Source organism: Oreochromis aureus, linkage group 11 (genome assembly GCF_013358895.1).
Source record: "Oreochromis aureus strain Israel breed Guangdong linkage group 11, ZZ_aureus, whole genome shotgun sequence".
Taxonomy (NCBI): Eukaryota; Metazoa; Chordata; class Actinopteri; order Cichliformes; family Cichlidae; genus Oreochromis; species Oreochromis aureus.
Genome location: NC_052952.1, coordinates 28213955 through 28235752, shown reverse-complemented (window position 1 = coordinate 28235752; position 21798 = coordinate 28213955). Strand labels below are relative to the sequence as shown.

At 39.8% G+C, this 21798-nt stretch overlaps 1 protein-coding gene across 1 annotated transcript; it reads right to left on the bottom strand.

Moving 5' to 3' along the window:
• Nucleotides 1–1064: 1064 nt before the first annotated feature.
• On the bottom strand, nt 1065–21692 carry xrcc1 (X-ray repair complementing defective repair in Chinese hamster cells 1). Its single transcript, XM_031745946.2, has 17 exons — nt 21162–21692; nt 20971–21063; nt 19619–19726; nt 19374–19532; nt 18944–19021; nt 17893–18016; nt 17583–17689; nt 15237–15399; nt 14927–15155; nt 13689–13805; nt 6101–6182; nt 5922–6021; nt 3897–3945; nt 3165–3301; nt 2930–3020; nt 2760–2835; nt 1065–2165 (listed from the first exon to the last, which is right to left on the bottom strand). The coding sequence occupies exons 1-17, from the start codon at nt 21210–21212 to the stop codon at nt 2058–2060; spliced, it is 1872 nt and encodes a 623-aa protein (XP_031601806.1). The 5' UTR covers nt 21213–21692; the 3' UTR covers nt 1065–2057.
• Between the last annotated feature and the right edge of the window lie 106 nt (nt 21693–21798).

The following is a 21798-nucleotide window of genomic DNA, read 5'->3' as shown; positions in this document are numbered from 1 at the left end:
CATTTTCTGTCGCTATTGTTGATAATCTGTCGATCACTCGGGAATTTGTTTCGTGTGTATGTGAATTAATCTTATTGGTTTAAGAATGATTTTGCCATAGTAAGATTGTTAAACAGTTATCTAAGAAAATTAATTAAAACAAATAGATTTTCAGGGCTCTAAAGAGAATGAAACAGCAGAAAGAGAAAGGTGAGAGAGAAAAGCAGGATATTTAGAGAAAAAACATCCATCCCCTTAAGCCAGTACTGCATGGCACAGATAAAGAGGACTAGGTCTATATAGTTAAACAATATTTGGCAGCCAGAGAAAAAAGTTTTTGTCAGGAAAAGTCATTGCCAAGATTCACAAGAGATATAAAAATGCTCATGGGAACGAATGGATTTGCCAGGAAGAAATCAAGGTGACAAGAGTAAGGTGGAAACCGCTATTTAACAAAGTCCACCTGTCAAATTTGACAGTTTAAAAGCAGCCAATCCTTCCCGCTGTCTCACAGACAGCTTTCCAGTGAAATATGACAAGTATTCAGTTGACGCCACTTGCTACCATAAATTTCACCACTTGGAGACCTAAATGCTTTTGACCTTGCAACTTTCTTTCTTTCCCGAGAAACAAATAAGTTCCTGCAACAAAGTTGTTGCAAGCGTCCCTGCTATGCTTCACACTTGGTGGTATGTGTGTGAATCCACCTTAGACAAGAAGTGTACGAGAAGACAATCCAATAGTTGGCCACTTTAAAAAAAAACAAAAAAACGCATCCTTGCTGAGAATCCAAACCTTTTCATCTTTCCTGCAGTGTCTCTCCCCTATAACCACCACTCCTTCCCCCGTCTCTCATGCACATAACATCTTTCTAATCCCCTTGACTGAGAGAGCACAAGACCCAGTGGCTCCAGGGCACAAAACAGGAGGAGAAGTAAATTAGAGAGGAGAGAGGACTAGAGATCAGAGAAGGAATGAAAAGGAAGAGTGCCTCTCGAGCTGCAAACACAAGCGAAGGCAGAGAAAGAAATGAGAGCAGCTCAGTGCAGAGACAGTTTGATTAATAAAAAGAAAAGAGAGCAAAGTTTTTAATTAAAAATCTTTTTTTTTTTTTATTTAGACAAAATACTTAGGTATTACAAGGAAAAAAAGTTTGAGACAGAGAACTGAACAAGCCACTTTGGACAAGCAGCAAAGGAGATGTTAAGCTGGACACTTGCACGTGAATTAATGAGAATCTTAAAAGGGACGCCAACACTGATGTCTGTTTTATGTCCTCAGCCAATGCTTCTTCTACAAACATGAATAAAACCAAATCCAAAACTCATTTATCAAACTTTAGCAAGACAAAGAAATTAATAATTTTATCACTTTTTTTTTTTTTAAATAAATCAAATAAAACGAAGAACAAAAATGTTCAGTTTCTTCTTTTTTGCCATGGCTGTAACCTTCCATAACTGACATCTTTCACCTGACTTTGGGTCGTTTTCATAATAGTCTTCACACTTACACAAATGGTGTATTATCAGTGCTGCTGGCTGTCAGGACAGGGTGATAACTCATTTCCAGACAGTGCCTGAGGTAGCCGAAGCGAGCAGCAACAAACTGCAGCACAGGAAGTGAGAAATTCAAACAAGTCCCGAGCCAGAGTGTGTGCTTCATTCACAAAGCCCAAGAGACTCAGCAGCACATGGATGATGATGATGATGGTGGAGATGATGAAATTGGTTCCTGGCCAAGCTGGGGCTAACGACCCTCGAGAGCAAAATCTAAAAATAAACCTATACTTAATCCTAACAATAACCTCAAGAAATAAACACTATGTAGTGGACAGTCTGCAGAGCATGGCTGAAAGTTGAAAACGTTTGCAGAGAAACCTGCTTGAGGTGGAGAAATTATATGAATATCAAATATGAAGTCCAATATAAAGGCATCAATAATAACAAACAGTTGACTTATTGCTCTTTCAAGGTGTAGCTATTTATCTGAAAAGGAAAATGTGTTTATGGCTTTCCCTGCTGCTCCTTCATCAGGATGAGGGGTGTGAGTGCGGCTGCACGCTGCATCCAGTGTATAGTTCAGGGGACGACGGTGTAGGGCTGATAGGGCAGCATCTTTTGTCGTGCACTGATTGCATAAATCCAATCCGGTTTGACAAAGTTCAGATTGGTGTTTTCCATCAGCGCCTGTGAGGAAGTCAGAGCAAAAGCAAGAAGCACAGTCATGTCACGTCATGTCCTGCTTGCATTACAAATGGTCAGACAGGCTGAGGTGTAAAGCCTTTAAAACCCTTCAAACTGTACCTAAGCTGCGAATTCAAAAGGCACGCAAATGGCTGGAAACCATAGTGACCTACACTTGAAAGGTACTCGTCCCCACTGCTGCTCAATTTTTCCTGGGAATGCTAAAGTGCTTCCCAGTTTGCTTCAGTGCTTTTATTTGATTACACCTTGCAAAATAGTAGGTGCATACTGTGTAAATGAAAAGGCCTCAGAACTCTGGGGCTGATAACGCTTGGAGTGGAAAATTCAAAGGGTATTTCCTCTCCCTTTCTTTTTTAGTTTTAGCTGTGCGCACTGTATAATAAAGCAACACTTGACACAAAGTTAAGTGAAGCAATTTCCTTTACAAAATTGTCTTGACTGTGGTAGTGAAAGATAAAAAGCTTACACACACAAGTACACCAAATATTAAATCTTTTTAAGCCCCTGTTAGACATGTTTATTTGGTTGTGGCTGCCAAAAACAACTTATTTTCAAAGAAAAGAGGGTTCGACTCACGTCTTCAAAGGAGTCGTGCCACCCTTCACTGGTCACCACGAACTGCACCTTCTCTGTCATGTAGTCCTCGATCACTCTGAAGCAAAGATAGGGACATAAATTACAGTTATAACTGCACTGATTATGTCTTTTTTGGTCCATTGGGAATAACCACTAAAAGTCTTTCTTACCCATTAAAGGCAACAATGTATCGTAACAGCAGTCGTCTGTCATTGTTGGGGAATTTACCATAGAGGAAAAAGTGCTTTCCGCTTAAGAAATCTAGAAGAGAAGACAAAGTGGGAAGCTAAAGATCAAGAAGAGTGGAACACAGTGTGTAGGATAATTGTGAGAAAAGAGGAGAAAACAATAAAGAAAGCAAAACACAAGCTGCCAGCAGCTGGATGGGAACTAATTGATGCATACCTGGGAGCTCGGGGATGGGATGATCCTCTTCAGCTTCAGCGTCTGTGTTTTCATCCGTCGACCCCCCGTACGGATCCTCGTCCTTCACCACCGTTCCTTCTGTTGCTGCTTTCTTCTGTTTTCTCTCCTCTTCCACCCTTTTACAAGGACAAACCTTTTTATCCTACATGTTAACAAGCCTGCTCTCAAAACATGTTTTTTTTCTTGGTATTGTGTGGCCACATTCTAGCAGGGGCCACAGATCTGCTGTCATTTTAGCAGTATCTCTTTTAAAGGCTAATGTGCCCAAAAGCAGTTTATTAAAGAGGCGTTCTGGTCAAGAATTTTATGTCTTCTCCCATAAACATCTTGAGGGAGCAGATAGACTTCCATTTTATTCAATAGTGTCTGTGTAGAAAGCTGGGAGCTGAATGGTGCTGGAAAAGTAGCATAAAGTGGGTTTTTACATTACATCACATGTTTTTACCGCAATGTCTGCAAAAACAATGCTGATTAGGTCAGTAACGCTGGAGGAAAATAGTAAAACTGCAGCTCATCATGACCTAAAAGACAATGAAATGCTCTGGAAATAGTAGGAGTCACTGGGAAAAACTGGCTCAGTGCGAAAGAAAACACGTTATTGTAAAATTATTAATCAAAATAAGACTCAAGCACCCTAACAATCAAATAAGAATTAGTTATCGAAGAATGAGTATTACAAACAGCATAATCAAAATGATTTGTCCTGTTTACCTCTGCAGCTCATCCTCTGTGTCCACTGCAGATTCATCATCATCGCCTCCTGGGAGAATGAGACATTATTTTTTTTTTAAGTGTGATTAAACTCACCAGGTTTGCCTGAAAATGTTGGTAACGAGTTTTATATTTAACTCAATTTTCCCTTCACTGGGTTCACCGACAACACAAAATACTGTGACCGCTCTATGACCCTAATCTTAAACTAATGAAATAATTAATCACACATCTGCTGCTTTAAATTCTGGTCACCTGGAGATGGAGATTTTTATGCTGCCATTATGTTTTCTACAATTCTCATCGAGCACAGATGGGAGCGAAAAAACACCAGGCGAATCTGCTTTTTAATGAGTACCCGAGTACCAAATTAAAGGTGAAACCAGCCAAGCCATTTCTGCCAAAAACACCTTCACAGCATCAATTTTTCAGTTCTCTTGCACCCCGCTGGAACGAAGTGCCATTCTTCCAAAAGATATTTTCTCATTTGGTGCTTTGGTGACGACTGGGTGGAAAGCTGTCTTACACTTGCAAAAGCCACAGCATGTGATTTTCATCATTTTTAGCCATTCGTCGACTCTCTGTATCACCGCAGAATAAAGGTCATCTGAGAACAAATCTGTGAGGTTAAGTGGACCAAGTAACGACCCCCTGACAGCACAAGCCATCAGATCCCATCAGATCCCTGTAGGATTCAGGTTTTTCCTTTAATTTGCACATCTGCCACCACCGTAAAATCCTGTGTTGTTGACGGGGAAAAGAGGTGGTGGTCTAATTAAAATGCCATCTGTCACCATGTATGCGTTTGGTGGGTCAGCCCTTGCTGTCTGTCCTCTCTGATGCACCTCAGCACTTTACTTCTGGCCCTCGTATTAACATAGAAATGAGAATCATGCTCAAGTCCCTTTATGGTGATTACATCTTGCCCCTGTTCTTTTTTTTCCCCCCACCTCAAAATGGATCTACAGTAAGTATGTTGTTCCTGTTCTTTTTATTTATTTATTTTTTTTAAAATGGCAGTGCTGCCATCTCATCCATTTCCAAGTGCTTTATAAAGGTTGTCCCTTTTGTCTAATCCCTGGGCTCTCAAATTGTCCCCTGGCCTCCTCTCTATCCATTCTGTCCTCTTCAGCTCACGTGCGACCCTCTTCTCCATCTCTAGTTATTTGAGCTAACAGAATGAATCATTTTCCATGAGTCTCAGCCACTTACGCTCAGCTCCCGGATCTTTTCAGTGCAGATATACAAATGAAGGTTTACTTGTTTATTCATTAAAATGAATTTAATTAACAAGTATGCTTTAAATTTAGGGTTCCAGACCTTTAGGTTTGTAGTTTCCTTCACTGTGATTGATTCTCACAGAGCAGTTTCCTGGCACAAATAAGTTTATGTAGATTCAAAAGGTCATGCAGCAAATAAAATTATTTTGGGGGATCCTGACATTATATATTCAAACTCTTTAAATTTTTAAAGAAAAAAGTGTTATTTTGTTTTTATTTAAATCTTATACAGCGTATGAACAGATGAGGAAACAAGGCTGTAAATAACCTAAAGCTTATATTGCTCGATAAGCAGACTCAAAGATACACTGACACAGGTCTGTGCATCACAGTCTAATGTTGGAAGAGAATACTTTCTTTTTCCTTTTTGCTTGTTTTTGGTTTTTGTTCCTATTACTGGCACTTGATTCAAACTGTAATTGCCTGTTTAACTCGGCTGTCATTTTTCAACTTCCTCCATTTCACCTGATCATTGAACCGACTGTCAACTTCCCATCCCCTGCCATTTCCTTCAGTCTATTTGTCTTGGGCAAACCTTGGCTCTAAGTCAGCTGAATAACATTAAAAAAAGGTTTTGCATTTCATTTTGTAGATGTTTCTGCAATAATGTGCTTTACTCTTGTCCCTATGACAGCCTTAAGAATAAAAGTTAAGCCGAAATACTGATGCTGGTAGAAATGTCAGGTAAAGTTCAGTCACATTTTCTTCTGAATTTTAATTCCCCTAAAAAGCGTTTGATGCCAACCTGGTTCATCCACATCAGTGGAGCCAGCATACTCATCATCTTCCTCCTCCTTCTGTGGCGTCTTTTTGGCCGTGACTTGTTTCTCTTTCTTCTGCGGTGTCTGCAAAACAGCAGAGAGCTTTAAACCTGACATTCGATTATATTTATAGGCTCACTTAAAAAAACAAAAACAAATTTACCTTTGTGTTCATTTCCTCTTCGCTTTCGTCGTCCACTTCCATTTCACTCTCTGAGCTCGATTCGGGTCCATCCATCAGATACCTGGAGGAAAAAAAAAACAAAACAGTGTCAGGATGATTAAAGACCAAAGAGTAAAATACCTTTGCTCAACATATCTTGTTCCCAATCAGCTCTACTTGTGCAATGACTCAAACTGCAACAATCCCTTGTCAGGTGAGAGTGGGGGGGAAAAAAAAAACAAAGTTCAACAAGATGGCGATATTTTTTAGCTGACAGATCAATGATCTAATGTTTAAAACATTACCACAGTCGGTGTATTATATACTTTGAAGTTTGCATAGTGGGAGAAATCTAGTTTTCTGCAGGAGGGACAGAAATACAAAAACTTCTGTCAACTCCCCAAAAAAACAAACAATAAATTTTCTGGGGGTGGAGTTTGGCCTTTTTTTTGTTTTTACCAATTACTCTCAGTCACAAGTGGTTCATCTGAAGCACTCAGTGAAAACAACTTCAGTTTTCAGTTTGAATTAAGGCAACCTATCTCACAAAGATAAGAGCTGGCAAAGTCAGAAATCACAGAAACTACTCATTTGTTCTTTAAAATCCATTCCTGCTTTATTTGTTTTTCTTTTAGTAAAACAATACAATAGTATAGTTTTTAACAATTACTACAGTGGCTGTTACATTTCTAAACTCTTTTAATCAGTATTAAAAAGGTTTAGTGTACTAGGATGTAATTATGGGACATAAGAGTTGAAACTGGTAAGAAAAGCTCTTTTAGTTTTGTTCTGACCTGCTATATTACTGTACAATATGGACTGTGGAGAAATGTACTATCAAAAAATCCACTTATCCGTGTGGAGCAATGAGGGAAAAAAGTTTAAATTAAATAGGGATCAATGGAGCCCTATTCCCAGTGGTCTGACAACTCCAGATTTGTCCTTTTTCAGAGTGATGGGGGGCATCAGGGTGAGGAGAGAGGTGGATGAAGTGCTGCACCCATCATATCTGATGCCTGCTGCACATGCCTGCAGGAGAAGTGTTATGATCTTTGGATGGTCAGGATAGGTTCAGCAAGATGTGCTAAAAAAATGAGTAGCTGACTAACTGACTATACTGAATGATCAGGTTTTTCCATCAATTGATTTTTTTTCTCCCCTTGAGGCATGGGTATATTCTAAGATAACAATGCCGGGATTCAATGGGCTTAGACTGTGAAAGAGCGCTTCAGGACCCATGAGACGTAATTTTCATGCACTGATTGACCACCACTGCATCTAGAGCTCAACCCCACTGAGACTGTTTGGGATGTGCTAGAAAGAATTTAAGCAGCGGTCCAACTCAGCATCAATACAAGATCTTTTATGAAAAATTAATGCAAGTTTGGATAAAAATAAATACTGAGAGTTGATCAAAGTGATGGCACAACATGTGTGCAATTATTTTGACCTTTTTTTTGGCTGGGCAGTGTAGGATGATTAGTCTAGATCAGTGTTTCCCAACCTTTGGGAACAAGCCATGTATTTCACATTAGAAAAATCACATGGCACACCACCAAACAAAAATGTCACAAAAAGCATATTGATCACTTTCCCCACACGCCAGGTATCGCGGAATTGACTTGGTTTGTCCCCAGTATACCTTTTTTGCCCTTTTCTGACCACTACTCATGCTAGGGCCTTCATCTGGGTCGCAATTTTCTCCACTTTTTCTTTCAAATATTTATCGAGTACTCTTACGCGCTAACTTGCAGCTTGTAATTTCTTCTTCATCTTCTTCTGTTGTACTGGTGGTTGAGAACCCACTTAATTGGAGCAAGAAGTTGCACTGCCCTCTAGTGGAAGAGAATGTAACTGCTCTGCCCATTACTCACACTGGTCGCTTACAGTACTAATCAGGTGGAACCAGATAATCTTTCACGGCACACCAACAGTGGTTGGGACACACTGGTCTAGATGTAAGCATATGTTGTTGTAGCGCAATAAAAATAAATCTACATAGCAATAGTTCGCTGTAAAAATTAAAGAACCACAGGAATGGATCAGTGATTAAGTCCACTTTTTTTAAACTTACATGTAATTAAAAATGTGATTTTAACACGTCAAAGCAAAATATATATCTCAACTCATGTCTCTACTTTTCATACCTACACAGAGCAAATTGATTCAGTGAGAAAACAAAGGAAATTACAAAGGATTACAGGCGAGTAAGAGTCGCACCAATCTCTGCTCTTCCATCTGTGCCACATCTACTGTAACACCAGGCAGACGACACTACAAACTACAAGGTTAATAAGTTTTCTCACTGAAACTCCAACCTTTCAACTCCGTTGTCATCATGAAAGGGACCAAACACACAGATGCAATCATGATTTTCTCCATCTTGTTATTGTGATGCTAAATGTCACTTCGATTGGCAGGGCAAAAGCTACCAAGAAAAATCCCCTCTTGGGCAAATATCAAGTACTGCCATAGCTATAATACTGCTAAAATTACTCCCAGTCAGACTCCTAAGAACAGTTGGATTAGTCTAAATTCCAATTTCTGTTTAACAGACTGGTAAAACGACCCTCTAGGGACATTTCTAAAAATTACTTCATTGTTAAAATGTTTTCTGAAAACTTTAAGAGATTGTACAGAGAATAAATAAGCTAAATGGTCCAATAAACTCCACCGAGAACACCTCACTGTGTGTAGTGATAATGACACTGAATGTGACATGTAGAAAAACAAGCAAGTAATGAGTAGAAAATCAGTCTTGCAGCTCTTGCACACACACGCACACACACACACACACACACGCACGCACGCACGCACACACACACACACACACACACACACACACACACACACACACACACACACACACACACACACACACACACACACACACACACACACACACACACAAGCAGAGGTATAAATAGGAAGCGTCCAGTGATAACGTTTTATTTCTCCCCACCTTTTCTACATTTTTCCTCAAGCCTTATAAATTCAGCTGGACTTTATTAACTTGGAAATGTGAAGTGCAGAGAGTTGAAATGCCACAGTTACTGTGTAATCGTTTCCACACATACCACAGGGAGATATTTTACTGACCTATGCTTACTTGTGTTATAAAACTCAGTGTCCAGAAAATTGGATAAAGAAAAAGAACAACGTGGGCAAAAGAAACAACTGAAAAACGGCTTCTTAAGATAGTGAGAGTTGTTGAGCAGCTCGATCTGCTCAGTAATGAACAGGTGATACATAACTTTACGTAACACAAAAAAGACACTTTTTAAAAAAAAAAAAATGCAGAAATAAATGTAAAAGAATAAACATTTATATTACTGACATAAATGAAATGACTTTTATGGAAGACTTATTTTTAAAAGAAAGAATATGTAGCTCAAGGTTTTTTTTTAATGAATTTATTTTTTTAACCGTCCAACAAAGTAGGTAAAATTCCCTCGACTATGAAAGCAATGCATAGCAAAAATATCAACTTCAATAGTTGCAGTCGGGGTTTCGAAAAGCGGCGTCAAAGGATTTATCATTCATCGCTCAAAGTTTTAAAAATAACAGACATATTTATTGGCCTCTACTTTTAGCCCAAGATTACACTCTGTCAATGTCAGCGTCTTTCAATGATGTCGTGTTAACAAAAACCGTTAAAGTCACAAAGAATGTTACAGAAATGCTGTTGATTTTTTTTCACCTTAAAGCTTCTCATCTGTGAGTCCTTAAATTTCTACAAATATTTTCTTTTAAATTCTGTAAATATTTTATTTTTGTTTGTTGATGGAAAAAAAGGTTTTCTGAAACGAAGAATATTTTTGTTAAACTAATTTTTAATAAATAAGTGACCTCACTTGATGTACTTTTACGCTTTTTGCAAAACGCCACGATGCAGTGAAGTGTTTGAAAGAGCATTGTGTTTTAACTTAATTAAAATGCATTCGTGTTGCTGTGCTGGCAGCAATATAGCAGCATTCTCCATGTCCTCCTTCAGATGTTGCTAAAAAGCACTGATTAATTGAGAAATATATTTACTCACTGGGTTCTTTTTTTTTATTGGATGCTATGGATCTAAATGTGCACCCTCTCCCCTCCTCCTCTGCCTGGATTCTCACTGATTGGGTAATGAATGTGCAGAAAGCATTTCTTGGGTGCTTAGCTGATGTCACAGTCTCATTAACATATACACGACATGGTCCGCATGCATGTCAGGAAACAACGAAGGTGAGCATTCGCCTTCAGACACTCGGTGTTTGCGTGCACGTTGGGAGCAACAGTTTGAGTGCGAGTGTGCGTATTTGTTTGGGTACTTGTCATCATCAAAGTAAGTGGTCCTTTTAATTACCCATAGCAGATGCAGCTTTTAAATAAAAGATACATCATCAAAGCCGCACACTCCACAGGCTGCACAATAGCGGAGCTGGGCAGGGGAATGGATTATTCTGACAACGGGAGAGGGGGAAGCAGACTGGGGGCGAGAGATCTTCCCTACTATCACAAATTGATATAGAAAGGGGAGCGTTAGGGCGAATGACGACACAGGCTGCAGTCAACTTTTCATTTGAATTTACTTTTGGAGAATCGTAAAATAAAGATCAGATTTTTCCACGTTGTGCCCTTCAGCAATATTTTATTTTAAAAAGCTTTCCTCAATCTCTCATTCTTCGCGTGCCTCATATGCAGACTGTAGCTGTCTAGAGAAATCTCATCACACTGCAACTCTGGCCACTTTCATTTACAGCTTTGAAGTTCGACATGAAAACTATCAGATTTCAGCGCACCTGTTTTATCTACGAGGTATGCCCTGCCGCATCACGGCGATGATCTCTGCGAACTGACAGTGACACCTACCCGATAGTCACACCTAATTATAAGCAAAGGAGGGCTCATTAATTACATCTGAGACATTCCCGAGTGCATTCCTGGGACGCAGACAGCGCTGAAATCTGACGCTTCTTTTCCATTATGGAGTCATTTCATTACTTCGTTACTTATATATTGTTATAACATATATGTAATTATAAAAACTCTCATGTCGTTGCAAACAAGGTTTGAGGCAAACATAAAGGTAATTAATGAGCTGACATTTTCAGTTTTAATGATGAAAGTGTTAAACTAAACTCACTGTGTAAATGTGCACTGGCACTCGTGCACAGTGTAAAAACAGGCAATGAATGTGAATCTTTGATTTAGAGTATCTGCAGGGTTTGAATGATTAGAAGGAGGGCATGTCTTTCTTCAGTGCTGATGACTATCATCAATCACCATGCAGATCCACAATTATTCAAGTACAAGATACGTTTTTAAATCATTCATTGATGCTGCCTGTGACAGAACCCTGAACACCCTTCCCTTGATGTCATTACTTTCCAAAGTAATGACATCTAGGGAAGGGTGAGGCAACTTAAAATTCTCTCTTCTGCAGCTCCAGTTCTGGATGTTGCAGCAGCAGTCAACTAGTCCTGATTTTGTGGAACAAAGCATCAGCCAAAGAAAAAGGACTATCAAATGATCACTTTTCTAAAAATACTGCTGCCAACTAAATATAAAATTTTATTTTATTTAAATTTATCTTCAGCCCTGCAATCCTTCTTCTTTGTGATGTTATTTTCTGAAAAGTCTGGACAGCTCAGAAAAAATATTTTGAATTCTTCACAATTATTGGATGTTCTTAGTTTTTATTATCATATAAGCAGTATAGCTAAAACAGTGGGTAACCAAGCAGGCTGCTTAAAGCACACTGGTGAATGCTAACGTAGCAGGCAGTGTTTGGGGAAACCCTCGTAAAGCAGATAGATGTGACGGCTGATGCAGAATCAGACACCAGATGAGGAAATAATCTGAGAAGTCTTCAACAGTTTGTTTCGTACCCACCGCTTGTTGTTTGGTGGTGAGTCTCATATTGTGTACGAAGAGTTAGACACAGATAAACGTAGGTCATTAAGAGTAGTCGTCCTTCTTTGTCAACCATAAAGTGTGTAGATAAACTCAGGCTGCAGTAAAGCGGCTGCAGAAAGGGAAGGGGGTCGGAAGTGTCTCTCTAACTATAACTGTACTGCCACTGGGTTGTTTAGGATATTATCACATGCCTGATATTGATGTGATATCAGGCACTGTGCACCCTAGACAGGTCCCAAGTCTGTTGCAGAGCCAACACAGAGAAAACTTTCCTCTTACATTCACACTGGCCAGTTTGGAACTGCTATTAAAGCTAACATGCACGTCTTTGGACTGAGGAAGGAAACCAGAGCACCCGAACATAACATGCAAACACTACACACCGAACCCCAAATGCTAATCCTCAGCCAGCCGGTGGATTTGAACCCAGGACCTTCTTTTTAGAATATCAGTTCTGCATTAAATATCGTGCTTATCATCAGTACTGCTATATTGCAACATACCTCTATTAGATATATACTATAGGGCAGCGGTCCCCAACCTTTTTTGCACCACGGGCCGGTTTATGTCCGACAATATTTTCACGGACCGGCCTTTAAGGTGTCACGGATAAATACAACAAAATAAAACCAGTACCAGTACCAAAAAAAGGAGATTTATTCATAACACACAGGAAAAGACCCAGGGAAACCGAGTTAATGACAAAACAATAAAAAAATAACGCTAAAAACCGATAAAAACACTGAAAACCATAAATTTCACCCGAGCCTCAACTCTCGTGGCCCGGTACCAAACGACCAACTTCTTGACTACATTTAAGATAAGACCCTTTAAAAAGGCAGAGCGGTTCAGTAAATTCACACAAAAAAAGCAGAAATGGAGTACACTATTCAGTGTTAGGGTCTCAGAAACCACCTTCCCATTGTTTTTAGCATAGTAACATTATTACTATACAACACAGGGATGAAGCTGATTCATTAGGAAGATGTACACAAAACTAGTTACAAATAACAGTAATTAAAATTAGTACAGCTTATAGAATACCAGGCTTCATATACTCTCATATGCCTGAGCTTAATGAGGTCAGTGACCCTGGATAACCGTGATTGCTTGTCTTCAAACCAGAGGCAATCACTGACAACGAAACAAGTATGAAAGAACTCCTTAAATTATAAGGCCCAGCTACATAAAGTAAAATGCAGTCCTATCCCAATTAATTTGGGCCATCCACTGCCTGAGATGAGCATTCAGCTCTATGTTACTCAGCACACACAGATTTGTGTGGAGCGATGACAGAAGGACCTTGATGCTGCTAAAGTTCCCCCTATAATGAGCCCTATAATTAGATAGCTGCTGGGGTTGGGTGGGTTGAATTTGTGATCACAGTAGGGATCATCTGCTCAAGGTTATAATGTTCTCTGCAGCAAGTGGGCAACACTGCTGTGAGGGGTGTATTTTGGGATGATTCAATCAATGAGTGTTTTGCATAGACTGTGTGGTGGAGAGATGCAGACGTGGCCTTAATCAGATGCGGATTCAGATGTTGGACACATGTTCCATGTTAGAACCCGGCTGTCACTGAGTGGAAGTGCCCTTTTAATCCAACTGGTTCCTGCAGTCAAGCTTGAGCATGTGTCTGTTATTAAAGTAAAATAATTTCTTTATATAATCCTTTGCATTTCACACTCACCTTTTGTAGGAGATTTTCTGCTTCCTCTTGTGGCAATCCAGCACCCAATCCTTGCGTACGATGATTCCACCCGCTGATTTCACCTGGCTGTACTTGGGGGTGTTAGCGAAGGCACAGCTGCAGATTAATGGGCCGAAAGAGATGCACGGACACACAGAGACACGTATGGTTACATCAGTAAAGAGACGCTAACAAGGGCAGGCTGTTCTGACAGCAGAGATCAAGATGCAATCAAACTGAATTACTGCGAGTGCTGACAGGACTTTTACACAAAACTCTGCTGTTTTTCAAAGATGATAATCGACATCACACACACACAGAAAACCATCTGAAACAATTACAACACAGATCTCTTGCAAGGCACGTTTGATATTTTGCTTAAAGATAACGTGATCTCTCTATTTACCGTGATTATTTTCAGAGATCATTATGATATTTCAGCTTGAACGTCTCAGTCAATATTCAATTTTAAAGCTATTTATGAAAAGCATAGCTTGAAAAAGTCTTCCTTCTGCTTATCTCCCTTCAATTTTATCATGTGCCAACTCTCTGCAGTTTCACCACATATTGATCTTTTGCCTTATCTGCAGCTCTTTTGCATTTGCTCATTTATCTCCACGCATTCTCTCGGTGAATGTTATATTTGTGAGCTGTCCTTGACACCAAAGGACGGCAGTAAACAATGTCCTTAACAGCATGAGCTGGTGTGGTAAAATAAAAGCCATATTTTATTAAAGCTGATGTTGTGTTGATGGTGACAACTAAACCCAACAACGCTGTAAATGAAGCGACATTAAATTTTGCACGGGGTTAGGAAAAAACACCCCAAATGCCCTTCGGAACAGTAGGTACTATAAATTTTTACTGTTCTAAAATCATAAAAAAAATAGCTGAGAAAATTGATATAACTTTAATGTCTGTCCATAAAGCATAAGACTAGAGGATAGAGCCTGCAGCTGTTAGCCCACCACAAAGACAGAAATGCCAATAAGTAATTCAGAAGTTTGGATAAGCAGGTTTTGTTAACCTTGAACAGTACCAGACTCCCCGTTTCCCACTTTCTGCTAATACACTCTAACCACCCGCAGGCTTTAGCTCCCCGTTCACTGAGCAGACACGGACAATGGAATAAATCTTTTCATCTAAAGTCTGTAGTATTAAATTCAAGTATTAAATTCAGGGGTGAATTAAACTTATGAATGCTAGATTATGCCAATCCCTTCCTTTCAGCAACTTACATAAGATGTGTGGCGTCAGGCGTCCAATCGGGTCGATACTTGGCTCCCATTTCCAGCGCTTTTTCCCTCAGCTCCCCTCTGAAGGGGTTCTGAAATCCACTGAGGACAAACACCACCCCCTCCATGAGCCGGGTGAATGGGACCTGCTGCTCTTCCTGGGATTTTGCCTTCTGTTTAGTTTTAGGCTCACTCTCCCTCTTCCTGTCAGCGGCTTTCTGAACTGGTGATGCTGTAGAGATTATTAGAAAACTCAAGGAAAGTTCTCCAAATGAATAAATAACTTGTTGCAAAGATTCGGAGACTGTGTTACCTTTGGCCGTGCTTGGGCTGGGTGTGCTGACTGGACTCGGCTTGTGTTTGGGGGTTGCAGCTTTACCCTCGGGTGAACCAGATGGACTTTTTTTCTTCGAGGGAGGAGGGCCGGGGGCAGACTGTCGCTCTTTGCTGAATTCAAATTTTCTTTTTGCTGGTGGCTAGAGGCGAAAATTCAGAGTTGAAATTACTATTTCATGCCTGACGTCCACTTACACCTTGTACCAGTCTGTATTATTACTATAGTCTATAGATAAAATCAATCACGTCATTGGGAAAGCAAAAGAATTATCATAGGATCTGTGGGAGAAGATAGTGGAACTTTATATAAAAGGGAATAGAGAATACCAATCAGCACTGTTCAAATTCTATTTAAGAAGTGGAAAATGAGGGATTGTGTTGAAACCAAACCATGTTTAGGAAGACCATCAAAAACATTCAGCCACAACTGCCAGGAAAATTGTTTGGGATACAAAGAAAAAACACAAATAACTTTAGCTGAGTGGTGTGGCTGCAAAATAAGGAGGCATTCGAAGAAAAATAGGCAGCATGGTCAAGACATTACTGTAGCAATGTCACAAAGCAGATGCTTACATTGTGCCTAACAGTAAAGAGAGAAACTTTGGATTGATGAGACCAGAACTGAAGCTTTTGGTCACAACCATAAACGCTACATTTGTAGAAGAGTCAACAAGCCTGTAATATAAAGTACCCCATTCCCGTGAAACACACAAGTGGATTGCTGGGGAAACTTTAAGCTACACAGGCGAAGGGAACATATTCAAAATTGATGGGAACATGAATGCAACATGTTACTGAGAAAAAAGTTGCAGTTATCAACCCAGAAGCTGCGCATAGGAAGTACATGGACATTCCAGCTTGACAAAGACATCAAAACATAACAAAAAATGATCCAAGGCCAAAAACAATCATACATTTTGCCACCATAGAATAAATTAAGAGCACAACTGTATCTATCCATCTATACTTAGTAGAAAATTGGAACCGTAAGAGGAATCACTGGGATAGCTTTCAGCTGGCTTTACTATGCACAGGCACGTGCAGCTCATCCCAGCAGGTGGTTTTTATTCGCTTTTCCTTTCAAAAGCCAAAGTGATATGTGGCTGTCATTTCCACGTGTCTGAGCCCCTCCTACTTTCCTTCTCAAGGTGTCCTCAGGCAAAATCACAATGGTGCATTTTCATGTGTGCCATGTGCACATGAAAAAAAAACAAAAACACATTATGTATTTTAGGATTTCTCGACAGTGAAGGTAAAAATTATAAAGAATTATGAGTATCAAATTTATTTCACAACAATTTCCTGTTTTTCAACCATATGGATTTGTCATGATAACAAACCAGGGAGCACACGTGTATTTCTCTTCCAGTCAAGCTACCTTAGCCAAATGTTACTTCAGTTTAAATATGTGCATTCACAAAGAAGTTCATATCAATGCCCACTGTGGGCCCAACTGATCTCAAGTCGGTTTCAAGTATTCTGCCATTCTTGCTATTGATTGAGACCCCAGAGGCTGTTCAGAGTGTGTTACAGGCTCATTACATTGTAATATTCACTGTGGAGGAGAAAGAAAGAACTAAGTCTTTGTTTTGGGGCCTCAAGTATGATACACAACGTTTCCATTGGCCTTACACCGAAACATGTGTATATTCAGGCGCTTTAGTTGTGATTCTGGGAACTTAATCACTTCTGTCACCAGCTGCTTCTCGCACACTGGTGATAAACAACAAGGGAATTACATCACACGCAGGTTCTTAAAAGGGAATGGCTGTGCCGGTAAAAAAGTTACGCTCCATCTCAGATTTCAGCTTTCCTTATCAATGAACCATGAGGACAGTGCATGTTTTCATGTGGGAAAACAACTCAATGAAACCAGGATCTTCAGCTGATGCAGTTCTGGGAAATGAGCTGCTCAGTAACAATGGTTCATCACCTGGCCTATTTTTACTTCAGTTATTAGGTCAAAAGCTTTGGTGGAAGTGAAACTCTTAAGTCTAAGAAGCACTTTGCCACAGGTATCCTGGGCTAACACAGGCAGCATTAAGCTGGTATGTTTTTCATTCTCATCGCAGCTCTCAAAGAGAAACTGTGTGAGCATGGGGACAACATGTAAACCCCATGCAGAAGCGACCTTTCTGGGTTTGAAACCAGAAACCTATTACTGTAAGGCAACATAGCTAACCACTGAGCCACCACGCTACAGTATCACACATGATACCACAGATCCCAAACCAACACAAACTATCCTGCCTCCACTTTCATGTGGTCTAAATATAGAGAAAACCCTCCTGCCCATGAAGTGGAGGACGGGGGTGTTTACTACCTGTGGTGAGGCAGAGGTGGAAGACGAGGCCTGGCCTGATGAGTGGGAGCTGCCGCTTGCTTGCAGAGCGGCAGCAGCGTAGCTTATCTTCTCACTCTGAGGAGACGCTACAGAGAGAGAGGTGCAGAGAGCAGGTTAAGAAAAAGAGCAGCCTGATAATAAAGAACGTCTTTGAAATCACTTCTTCGGAAACTAATTAGTGCTCTGTTGGGTTTTTATTATTCAACAAAATTACCGTTTTATTATCACAGTGAACATAAAGAATTTAATTGGCCTCCAGCAGCTGGTAAACTCAAATAATTGCATTTACCTTTGAGTGAAGTGCTGGACTTTGTAGCGTTCTCCCGACTGAAGAAGAGACTGCCAGGTTGAAGGCTGTGCCCGGATGAAGGAGACTCATCCTTCACCCTGAACTGTCCCAGCTTTGTCAGTTTCTGACAGGACAGAAGAAGGAAGAGTTCAGAGGCAATAAGGAAGATAGAGAGACAGTAGTGTGTTTTCCCCTAATACAGCAAAAAGGCTCTAACATGACAAATGGGTCCATGAGTAAGAAAGTTTTTCCCGGAGTAGATTAATATCCAGGAAGTGCTAAAACAAAGGCGTCAGGCATTTATGCTGAATTCCCACTACAGCGTAAACAAAAGTAAAAAAAGATAAATCAAGTAAAAATTCCTGTTCAAGTAAAAGAGTACCTCACCAAGCACATTTTGAATTTTACTATAACACAATCACAGGGATTATTATTTAAAAATTAAAAAGATGATGGCATTGAAAAAGTGCAGTTTCATACCACAGCTAATCCTCTATTTTGAAAGATAGAATGACCAGACTAGAATTTTTGTTCATTCAAAAACGAGTCAGCGAGCTCATAAACTCAAGTGTGAGGTTGAGACAGAGAAAGCCGTTGATGCAGCCTTCTATAGGCCTGGAAGTCTTTTTCAAAGCACGTCAGAATTTTTCCGATCCAAAAGCTATGTTCATATTTCTTACTGTCTATGAGTTAAATGGAATATTATAATAGAATATTAGGTTTTGTAAAGGGTAAAGTACAGTAGCTTGTCTGTGCACTGATGACCCCGTCACCGCTTATCCTTCCTTGGACAACTTTTGATAGATACTGACCCCTGCAGACTGGGAACACTCCACAGGAGATGTACCATCACCTTGTCAGACATCCCACTTGCTCATTTTTCCTCCGTTTAACACATCAACTTTGAGGGCAGAATGTTCACTTGCTCCCTAATACATCCCACCCACTAACATTTGCCATGATGAAGAGATAATCTGTCTTATTCACGTCACCTGTCAGAGGTCATACTATTTTTCCTGATTGGTGTCCGTGGTCTCAGTGGAGTACTTACTGGGGAGGAAGTTGGAGGAGGATCGTTTTTGTCAGGTGGTGAATGAAACTTAACAAAGGCAAGCCCATATGCAATATTCTATAAAGAGCAAAGACAGATTCACATTATATTTGCATCAAAGAGACACAATTCAAACTCCATTACAACTTCAAACAGCCTCAACAACAGGATACCTGAGACAAAGGATCTGGAAAGATGACCTCAGTGCTTATATTTCATTGCACAACAAAGTTACCATAACTGGAAAACCACACAGCGCTGTTGCTTGCAATTACGTTGCTTTCATTTGACGCTATGCACCAGGTCCCGTTCCACTACTGTATTCAGACATTGTCATCATTCCATAAACGGCTTCAGTCTTAAACATAGATACATTTGCTAATTACAAAGGGCTCGTCACATTACACGTCAAACACTCTTAGGCACTTACCTTGCTGTATGGCTGGCTACACACAATTTTCACTTTGTCCCACTTCTCCTGAGCTGTGCTCTTCTGCAGCTGGTTGGGCCCAAAGAAACGCACACGGTTCATGTTGGTGCCACTGCGGCTCTCCGTGGGGGACATGAAGGAAGACGTAACCAGGAGAACCTAAAACAGTGAGATTAAAATCAGACTGGATGAAATGAAGTCAATATAGCATTCAGGAAGTTAATTTAATATTTTTGTAAGAATACCTCATAGTCCTGATCTCTGACAGCTGAAGAATTCCCCACCAACACCTCAATGAAAGCTGAACCTTCATTTCCAATATCAATGCTGTGCACCTGCTCTTCCTTTTCAAACTGAGGAAAAAAGTAAAAGTTGCATGGTAATACTTCTCAAGGAAGCACAGGACACACTTCTAAAAGAGATTCTTAATCTCAAGAGCTGAGGTTAAATAAAGATTGAAAAAAAAAAAAACTATTCTAAGGCAGAAAGTAAAGCGAGAGAAGAATCAACACACAATCTACCCGAATTAATCTAAAACCATGTGGTACTGGCATTCAGCTCTCTGATCCCTGCACAATAAAGACAAATTCAGCTTTTTCGAGATAAATGGAAATATCACCAAATTTGTCTGTATGGTAAGAAAGACATGATTGATAACAAATAAAATGTTAAAAGTACCTGGATCTATCTGTATACGATTTTATTTGGTGATGTACCAGATAAACAGATAATTTAGAGCAACTTAGAGCACAACTTAGAGATTACTTAGATCATAACTTTAAATATGTTTGATCATCATTATCTAATAACAGTAGAAATAACTTTATTTAATAGCACCTTTCAAAACAAAGTTACAAACTGCTTCAATTCAGTTCAATTTGATACATACAGTGCCAAATCACAACAACCCTCACCTCAAGGTGTTTTATATTGTAAGGTAGATCCTTCAATAATACATACAGAGAAAAACCCAACAATCATATGACCCCTTATGAGCAAGCGTTTTAGTGACAGTGGGAAGGAAAAACTCCCTTTTAACAGGAACAAACCTCCAGCAGCCATCTGCCACCCCTCCCTTCTTCACAGGGCAAGATTGGAAAAAAGCTAAAATAAATGATTACTTGGAGAAAGTGATAAAACAATTATGAAGGACAACAAAGACATAACTGAAGGTGAGGGTACAGAAAGTATCTTTATAATATATGAGCACTTGAATACTTTTAAAAAGTAAAAACAGAGATTTGAAAGATGATTGCGAGCTTTCCAACTGATCTTTTCAAGGAGACTGTTCTCAGTCGTGATTGTGGGATTGGCAGCAGAGACAGCAGACCTCAGGTTATCCGCAGGGGCGGTGACACAAGGTCTGAAATTCACTTTATAATTATAATTTGTATGTAAACTTCTTTTAGTGGAAAGAAAGCAAATATAAAAACTTTGTTTAAATTCATTAGATTGTATGATTCTCCCAAAGTTACATGTGTGTGGTTTAGTGTTTGTGTTATGTGCCATCTAACTAATATCGTCAACGACACCTCACATGTTATTGAATTAGTTTGCTGTCACTTGAACACAAAAAACAAAAACAAAACAAACAAACCTGCAGAATGACTGATATCTGCTTCTCCCCGGGTCTGGCTGCTTTCCATTTTCTGTACGTGTCAGAGCTCAGCAGGTTGTCTGCCTTGTGTGTCTGTTTTTGTAACACAACATATGTGAGTATGAAGCAGCCTCACAGCTCAGCTTTCTTCATACAAATCTCACACAAGTAATACATCATACTGAACTTACAGAGTCCTCGGTGCTGCACGACACGACGTGCTTGAGTTTGATTTCTGGCATATCGTTGTTGTTACTGATGATCGTCAGGCTAAAAGCTGATCGATTAGTCCACTGATCAGTCACATAAACCAAACGGGCGCGTGCCTCCCCACGAAGCGATCGCAAACGGCTAACAAGTCATAAAACACATCCAGTTTCTCTCCACTGGAAGTGATTTAATCCTGAAAGTTTAATTTCTTATTAGTCAGATAAGCGGCTGACTAACATGTTAGCATGCTAACAAACAATAGGCAACTCTCCTTGATGGTTTTGGTGATTTTAGCACACCTAAAGGGCTGTTCCGCGTAAACTGTTCACAGCGTTATATGCATGACATATATCCGTTACTCTGCTGTTACAGAAAATTCATACTATAGATTTTGATTATGAGTTAAATGTGCGTGAAGGTGCACACATTTTCCCACCAAAAGCCTGTAAACGCCAGGATGTGACGTACCTTCCGACTAACAACTTTTCTATCCAATCAGAGCTTTATTTTCTTCTTCTATGATTGAATTGTTGTGTCACTGAGGTTTATATTGCCACCAGTCGGTCACCATGTGAAGAGACATTCAAACAGAGGACTTACTCTTGAAATCGTTTCAAA